This window comes from Diadema antillarum, unplaced genomic scaffold (assembly GCF_040938485.1).
Source record: "Diadema antillarum isolate AM-2024a unplaced genomic scaffold, OU_Dant_1.0 scf00000019, whole genome shotgun sequence".
NCBI classification, from domain to species: Eukaryota; Metazoa; Echinodermata; class Echinoidea; order Diadematoida; family Diadematidae; genus Diadema; species Diadema antillarum.
The window spans coordinates 2,404,926-2,414,243 of record NW_027270908.1 but is presented as its reverse complement, the minus strand read 5'-3'; the positions used below and the strand labels follow the sequence as shown (position 1 = coordinate 2,414,243).

The 9,318-nt window shown below is 41.4% G+C and overlaps 1 protein-coding gene across 1 annotated transcript; it reads right to left on the bottom strand.

The window, feature by feature from the left end:
• Positions 1-361: 361 nt before the first annotated feature.
• On the bottom strand, positions 362-9,007 carry LOC139728595 (myosin light chain kinase, smooth muscle-like). Its single transcript, XM_071639536.1, has 10 exons — positions 8,598-9,007; positions 6,594-6,890; positions 5,905-6,105; positions 5,368-5,571; positions 4,497-4,705; positions 2,959-3,138; positions 2,388-2,688; positions 1,993-2,201; positions 1,150-1,242; positions 362-394 (listed from the first exon to the last, which is right to left on the bottom strand). Exons 1-10 carry the CDS (start codon positions 8,665-8,667, stop codon positions 362-364), a joined length of 1,797 nt encoding a protein of 598 aa, XP_071495637.1. The 5' UTR covers positions 8,668-9,007.
• Between the last annotated feature and the right edge of the window lie 311 nt (positions 9,008-9,318).

The following is a 9,318-nucleotide window of genomic DNA, read 5'->3' as shown; positions in this document are numbered from 1 at the left end:
GGGATGACCTCGGGCGTGACTTCTTCCGGTTTCTTCTCGATGGGAACCACCTTCTCCTCCTACAGTGATAATTGTGAAACTTGCTTTCGTTAATGCTGTCATTTTTTGCTCTATCAATTTCTGTCATTTCATGTGTATTTGTCTTCACTATCATATTCTGATTGTAAACTCTTCGGTGAAATTGCCTTGATATCTCTTTCAACACAGAGGTCTGACATAGAAAGCTTCACACTCACAACATGATAAAATTTATGAAAAGTGGCTCTTTACTCTTTTGTGTGCCATTGTGTGAACCTCCAGTGTGCCATAATATTCTGAGAATGCAACGCATGAGTGCTTTTGGAAAACATTTTGGTTTTTTTTAAGCCAGGTAACCTTTATCCGAGTGTTTTTGCTAGAAATACAGTACAGCAAAATTATAGAGAATATTGCAAGCCTTTCTGTGATGTAAATTTTATGACAAAGCTATAGATAGTTTTCTTGCAAATAGCTACATGTAGTATTCAAAATAAATTGGTTTGTGCATGGTTTGGCCCTTGCAAAGTTTGCAAGCCATTGGCTGAGTAGGGCATCCAAATGTAGCACACAAAGAGTTACAACTTGTAAGTGCAACCACTTGGAAAGGGAATGAATTTAACTCCATGGATACCACAGCTCCCTGGGCTTGTAAATAGTCTATTGGGAATTCAGAATCTCTTGAGGGATGGGTTATGTCGAAAAAGGAGGAACAAGAAGATGCCACCCTTGTTCACACTTGGTCCCACGTTGCAGGACAGTATCTAGGAGAGATCTTATTTCTTTATGACTGACCGTCTATCTCTACTATCCCCAAGCTACAGAGACAATCACGGTTTTGGGAGACCCCTGCCAGTTGACACCAGAGTTCACATACAATGTAGGTGCACATTTTGATGAATACAGCTGGGCACTATCAATCATGGCCTAAGGTCACTCTCCCCTCCAAATTTTGTCCCCAGACTTGACAGGCTTCACGGGGACACGTCAACTCTATAGTTTTGGAGGGGAAGAACCTGCAATGCAGAACATTCTCTGCGATGCAGGACCTAGTGTGAACGAAGGGCAAGTTATTTGTGGTGCAACTGATGACAGCAGAATTAGGGAAATCGTGAAAGAAATGCACATTCTTACCGGCATCACCACTTCCTCCTTTCGGGGTTCCTTCTTGATCTTAGGCTTCGTCTTATCTGGACTCTCCACATCCTCTGCTTCTAGGATCTCCACCTGCGGGCAAAAGGTGTAGGAGATGAACAGCTGACTTTGGGCTTGTCCGTAGGATTTCATGTAAAGAGTCTCGTGCTTTTTGACACTTTCCAAGTGATGCTCATGAAGGAACAAAGATGAGGTAAATTACAGGCATAATTTACTATTTGCAGATGAAACAAAAACCCAGCTTTTATGCTTCTGAATTGTTCTAAAATGTGAGTTAGGAATAGAAACAACCAATGTAGAAATTTTAATCAGTATAATCAATGTTAAGTATTGTTACACATACAAAATGTGAAAAATAGTTGTAATAAAAAAGGTCAGAGACTAAACCCTCTACAGTTATGGTTTGCTGAGAAAAATAGTGATATCTCCTTATATTTCAGGCTTTACTGCCAAATTTTTACATTGTAGGATGTTTTATGGATACAACTGACCTACGCAAATGCATCTAATGTGATATCTTGAACATTTTTTTCAATCACTGCTCCCAATGGTAAACAGTGTCCTTAAACCTTTGAGTGCCATGTTTCAGGGCATAGGTGGAGAAAGTCTATCAGTAGACATACACTGTACTAACTGGCAGATAACATACAAAGAGAACTAAGAAACATTAGAAGTTGAATGAGGAAAATCTTTGAGCTCATATAACAAATGTTCAAAACCAAACAAGATGTGCTGAATCATGTCTTCCCCTTATGTCAGCATGTAAAATAATTCGCCGTCATATTTTAACTATAGATGTCATATTTTAACACCAATCCGTACCTCTTCTTCTTCTTCTTCCTTCTCCTCAACATCCTCCGTCTCTTCGATGACATCCTCGGCGGTGGCAGGAACCGCTTCACCCAGGCTGGTGATGTCTGGTTCCTTCTCCTTGACTTCAAATCCAGGTTCTACCGGTGCTGCGGGTTCGGCCTGCAGAGGGGCGGCTGCCTCAGGATGGGCAAGGACTGTAGGCTTCTCAACCATCACTTCTGTGGAAGGAAAGACACGAGGGGGAAAGATTCACTAGTCTGGTACAGACATAATCCTCTGACTGTAAAGTGCCACCTCTCAGCTGGAGAACATCAGGCAAAACCTCATTGACTTTCATAAATATGCTCTAGCTCACATCATCAGCATCAAGATAATTCAAATAAAATGACTCGTTCTCGACTCACCTGGCACTTCGACCAGCATTTCCGACTCTGTTGAGGCGACGCCCACTGGGTTAATCGCTTTCACGGCGTACTGCCCTTCGTCCATGCGCTCAACGTCGTGAATGGTCAGCACACAGGTGCCGTCTGGCCGGTACTCGGTCCTGTAGTGTTCGTCGGGTTGAATGGGGACATCGTCCACCAACCACTGGACTTCCGGGCGGGGCAGGCCCTCCACCTTGCAGGTGATTTCAAGGGTCTCTCCTGGTTTCATCGTGGTCTTCTTGAGAGGTTCAGTAAAGATCGGTGCCATGTCACCCGGTTTCTATCAGATGAGAGGAAAAATCTTATGAGACTTGACATAGAAAATTAGAATAAATAACTAAATCAAATACATTTTTCAATTCTTGTTGGAATTATATGCTCTTTGAAATTCAATAAATGGTTTCTAATTATCTTGCTAATACTTACAATCTTAATCCTCCATCTCAATCAAAACTACATGTATACCACCCCTGTAACATTCTTTAACATTCTGTTACTGAAGACAGGAGAATCAGGGAAACCTAACGGAGGAAGAAAAGCACATTCTTACCGGTTCTTGGAGTGGAGTGACCTCTACTGGCATCACCATCTCCATCTTCTGGGGCTTCTCCTCCTCTCTCTTCTGGGTGACCTTTTGGATAACATCTTCAGGATGCTTCTCAAGGTCTTCCATCTTGATCTCAAGCTTCACCTCTGGACTCGTGACATCCTCTGCTTCATGGATCTCCACCTGTGGTAAAAGATGAACAGTCCACCTTAGACTCATCAATACCATATGTTCCCCCCAAAAAATTACCCATGTCCTATAGAAAACCCCATCTGATTTGCTTCAGTGGTCAAAGAGAAATGAGGAGTTTTGTAGAACATACCAGGAATCCCTTCCCTCCAAGTTCTGCCCACTACGTTCACACAATACGCAGTTCCAAGAGCATCCATGTACTAAATTTGGAAGAATCAGATTCATGACATGCTTTACAATGATCCACATTTCTCTGTGACCACTGGACTAAATTGAATGGGGTTTTCTGCAAAATATAGCTAAATTATATTTGAATACCCTAAGTAGCATTCACACAGTTTAATTATATTGGAAGTTTTCAAAACGAAAATTCTGTTGTAATATTTTTGGGACATACTGTACAATTTCATTTAACTCTGACTGCACTTTGTCTGCAAACTGGATCAAATACAGTGTATAAGAAAACTCATCGTCAATGAATAGAGATTACTTAATCCCCCTAATCCCTACTGTTGCCTTCCTGTTGGACTGTGAGTGGGCTTGCTAATCTACAGCTTACAAAGTAGTTTTAGGTGAAGTTTGGATGGAATACCGAGTGCTGATGTAAAAACTTGGCAAGTTCAGAGGCCTACGTGCCTGAGCACAAAAATTGTCAGAGTATTTATTTTCACTTTCATTGATTCTCATGCAGGAGCACATATCAATAAATCAACCATTCATATAATTATCATGTTAATGATTGTAACTTCAATATGGACAGCTTCGTGCTTTTCACCCCTCTCCCCGCCCCCCCCCCATGAAAAAGAAAAAAAACTTGACCTAAATGCAAAGTTAGACAACCAACTGCGGTGTAAAAAAAAAAAATGACTATCCCATATATTGGTCAAGATGATGCAATAGCGATTAGGGGGAATCCATAATCATTTATTTATATTTATTTGCAAATTATTGAATTCATAATTATTGATGGTTTAAGGTTTAGGGCACATGTGCCAATTGGTAAGGAAGGCTTGTGAGTGGACATACAGTACTAAATGGTACGGAACATACGAGTTGCCAAATAGTGGATGTTGGACAAGCAATGTCGTTGAAACTTGTTTTTTTACTCATTGTTCATGTATGCTTCAAATATACAAAACCAGGCAAGGTGCATTCAACAAATCATGTACTTTCAGTCAGCCAAGCATGAAAAATAATTTGCATATTTTCTTTCACCTATTTTTCTTACTCTGTCCTTTAACCTGTTGAGGACGGACTGATTTTGCTATAACATGCATTTCCCATAAACACTTGCTGAGAACACTCGGGACTCATCCTCAACGGGTGAAAGGTCATATTTTGATCCATACCTCTTCCTCATCCTTCTCTTCAACATCTGTCTCCTCCATGGCATCCTCGGAGGTGATAGAGGGCGCTTCGCTGAGGCTGGTGATGTCCAGTTCCTTCCCCTTGACCTCCAGGCCGGCTTCGGCCACTGCCTTGGGCTCGGCCTGCAGGGGGGCGGCTGCCTCTGGCTGTATGAGGATGGTGGGTTTTTCGACCTTCACACCCGATGGCTCTGTGAAAGAAAACACACAAGGTGGGAGACATTCAAAAGTCTGGCATATAATCCTCTGGCCCTGCAGCACCACCTATAGGCAAAAGCATGCCTACCCTAACCCTTCTTTAAGTGGATTTCCACACCATGTTGAATTGACTTATATTGTACAAAAAGTTGTTGTACATGAATGCTGCAAAATCAGAAGACGGATAAATTGACATACATGTACACATTGGATATAAAATAAAATGGTTATGCAATTATCTATTGTCAAGACATATGAGCTAATCAGTAAATGAAGCACAGTTACAATGTACATGTAGGATTAAATATATTTTTAACCTGTTGAGGACGAGTCGCGAGTATACTCGGGCAGGTGTCTATGGGAAAAGCATGTTGTAGCAAAATCAGCCCGTTCTCAATGCGTTAAAATATCACTGAATTCACTGCTTTATATGAATTTTATTTTCACAAGTGTATTCTCCAGTGGGGTACAATGAGATGTAACAGATCTAAGATAGCAATATAAACTTTGATTAACCTGTTGAGGAAGGGCTGATTTTGCTAGAACACGCATTTCCCATAGACACCTGCCCGAGTATACTCGGGACTCGTCCTCAACGGGTTAACATTTACTATCTAAAAACTGTGTATGTTTACACCCAAGATGCACACTTTACCTTCTTCCACTATGACGTCTGCTCTGCAGGACACCACACCGTGAGGGTTGACCGCCTTGCACAGATACTCCGCATCGTCACCGGGCTGGGCCTCGGAGATGACCAGGGATGCGTTGCCCTCAGTGTCTGACATGATGGTGTGTCGTGGGCTGGGCTGGAGGACTTTACCATCACGGTACCAGGTGACTTCAGGAGTTGGTTTGCCTGTCAGATGATTGAAGGATTTAGATGATTTAGGGATTGGAATATAATGTGATATTTGATAAGTTTGCATTGTTCTTGGGAATGAAGCAGATGTTGGAAACGAAACAGCGTTTCTGCTGGTCCTGTATTTGTACAAACTTTAACATAAAACTAAAAAAAAAAGTGAGCAATATGATCTCAGTTTTCTGGGCAATACAAATCCATTCTTCAGAAAGTGATGAAGAGACAAATTCATGCCGATAACCAAAAAATATTGCAGTGGTAAATGTCTATTGAGTATTGCTGACAATTCAATGGAAACATGTATTGTTGTAACACCCACAGTCCCCCTACCTGCAACTTTGACCCTGAGGTGTGCAGTCTCCCCTGGCTTGACCTCGACGTCCTGGACAGGCATGGCAAACGAGGGCGGCCTTCCTTCCTCCTCCAGCTCATCCACGCCCTCAAAGTCCACACTCATCTCAAAGTCGCGGCTCTGTGGTCCCTCGACGATGGCACTGCTGTCCACCGAGACCATGGAGATTTCCTCCGCTTCTGCAAAAATTTGATTCCAAAGAAGAGATCTCGATCTTGATCAAAATTTGTTAGGGTGATTGGAGGATTGCTGAGTACCCATTTGCTTTTCTTATTCATATTGTTGATGAATGCTTTATTGATATTGCACATGACCCTACAAATTTTGTATATACAACAGAGTACTACTACTTATTGATATGAAAACCTCATTACCAAAGTTGTATCATGAAAAATTCTGCAACTCTCACTTAACTCGTTGAAGTATAATTGGGCAGGCGTCTCAGGAAAATGTGTGTATTAAATTGTGATATCAGCTCGTCCTGAAGAGGTTAAGGATGTATCAAAATCAACAATGACAGATGCAATTATCATAAATCACAATAGTGTGTGTGTCTTTACAATACAGGGCCAAAAGGACACTAACAGAGTTGCTAACGGGCCCTTATTCACACCTTTTATGATATGAGTATGAAAGGGGACTATTGAAGGCTTGAACTACCATGTACCTGAAGCGAGGGTCAGATCGGCGCCACACATGGTGCGTCCCACCTGGTTCTCCGCCCAGCAGGTGAACGTGCCCTGGAGTGTGGGGACAGCCTTGCGGACCACCACCCAGTTCTTGCCCTCCTTGTCGTGACCGATCTCGATCAGGTCTGTCGGCTTGATCATCTTCTCGCCGTGGAACCACGTGATCTCCGGCATGGGGCGGCCGGTGACGACGCACTCAAAGCGTGCTGTGTCGCCCTCCGGCACCTGCACCGATTGGATGGGTTCAATGAACTTTGGTGCCTCCGGTTCCTCACCTGTTTGGAAAGACAGGGACAAAAAGGGAGCAAGTGTGAGCGTGAGAAGAAAGTATATATCTTGTCTTGATCTATCTTTTCTCTTGTCTTGTAGCCTGTACTACATCCAATACAGGAAACATAAATATCTGTCACAAGAAACATATACATCTATCACAAAAAACATGTATATCTATCACAAGAAACATAAACATCTATCACAAGAAAATATATGAAAAAATCAATTCAAAACAGTTGTGACTTATGAAATTTACTGTCTTCTTGGAAATATCTGGGAGTCAGAAATATGATGACAGAAATTAAGAGTGTCTTCATATTTTACAAAGTAATATCCAAGCAAAGAAAAAAAATGTCTATAAATTTATGAACATCTAATTCAACTTGTTATACACACATACATGTATTTGAATACAAACACAATGCACTACAGTTGCACGTACAAATGAAAATGCACATGCAGCACAGATGTATAATACAGTAAAGGTGAGAGAAACTGAGACTAGATGTTTGATTGATGATGTATTTCATCTCAGAGATTGATTGAATTCATTCCTACTGGTGTTTTCAGAGAGGGCTGCCACCCTACATTATAGCAGCTAGCAAGCATGTCTCAGTTGCCTGTGTGATATGACTATCAGGCTCAGACTGAGCACCTCCCTTCAATCACTACATGTATACATTTGCGTACCTGTATTTGCAATACATTTGGATAATGACGTTCAAAATTTTGCTGAATATTACGCTCTTTATTTTTAGTTGCACATGCAATTATGATAATGGCATCACATGTTGCTAGTGCTCTTGTTTTAGGATTGGCCTCATGCTTTTAACCAGGGAAGGAGGTTACTCCAGATTGGATTAAATGTAGCACTACAGAGTACTGCAGTGATAATGCAGTGATGATGTTGGAGTATTTTGTTATACGGTGTAGCTTAGTGCTGGTTCCAAACAAGATATCCTTGCACACGGCTTTGGGCAGTAGGTTGGAACTGGATAAAAACATTGTTAGCTACCATTGATTCCACAGGTATTTTGGCTACATGAGGTTGTTCAAAACCGGTTTCCATGGCGATGAATGAATGTGATGTCATACTTCGATACTCTACACCAGTGAATTTGGAGTGAATGATTACAAAATGGCATGCAGATACACATGTACAGTGTGTACATGTGTCCTCCAACTTTGCAGCTATTGGGTAATAACCAATAGCCAACAGATCTAGGCTGAGACTGTGAAAGCCTTTGGAGACTTTGGAATCTTGGAAGATACACTGTATGGTTTCATTATCAGCCATAAACCCTTCAATTATTAAGTGCAGTAACTGCTCAAGGAAAAAGTTTCTTATTGGATTCATTCTTTTGCATTTGCTACTTTTTAAGTACTCAACTACATAGTTGTATCTAGTAATTAGATTGTATAGACTTGGCAAGTTTCTATCAAAGGAAATTTGTAAATAGTCAGAAGTCTTATATTCATCTGTGAAGAAGTTGCTGCTTATTGGACCAGAATGTCTTGGAAAATTTAAGAAAAATTGATAAGTAATAATGGACTTGAGCAATAAGCTATTGCTAAATATGAATCTTTTGTCCACAGAATTTTGGTAGAGTTGGTGGGGATTTCACAGTCTTGTATGGAATGGGGTAAGATTGAGGACAGAAACATTCTGTGTATGTGTGTGTGTGTGGGGGGGGGGGGTTAAAAATCACCTCCATCAACCTCGTCAAGATCCAACTTTGGGGAGACAGTCTTATTGTCATCTGACGGAGTGTTAGTCATGGCATGCTGACAAGTGGGAGGGTGGTGTTCTGAGGGGCGGCTACAGACATGCAGGAATGAGGGGGTGGGGATGGTGATGGGGGACCCCGACCAGGTGCGGATTGTGTGCCTGTGCCAACCCCCGTGGTCGCCCGGAAATGTGGGCAGTGACGACACCGGCGATGATGGCGGCGACGATGGTGATTGCAACAGTGAAGACGGTGACGATGATGATGACGACGATGTCAGTGGTGACAACTCTAAATAACCTGCTTTGACATGAGAAAACAGTTCTTCTACATCTACATGTATATCTATGATCAACGGATGCACAGATACAAAACTGCAATAACAATAAAGATGTGTGCAATGCAGCGGTATGTGTACTGCGTGAACATTGAACATGCATCATGCATACATGTACATGCTAATAATACATTAATTTTATGATTAGCAAAACAGAACAAATGGAATAATCACAATCCTCCGTCTGATGTAAAGTTAAATTGTTATCTGGTAAATTCAGGAAAAGTTAACTGGATGTGAGTGAGCCTTCATATTTTCTACAGATTTTAAGGACACAGATTATTTGTTCTTCGTTACCTCGTACAGTGTACTAGATGTACGACATACATTGTATATTCGCATCATAAACCATAGATCAGATAATTA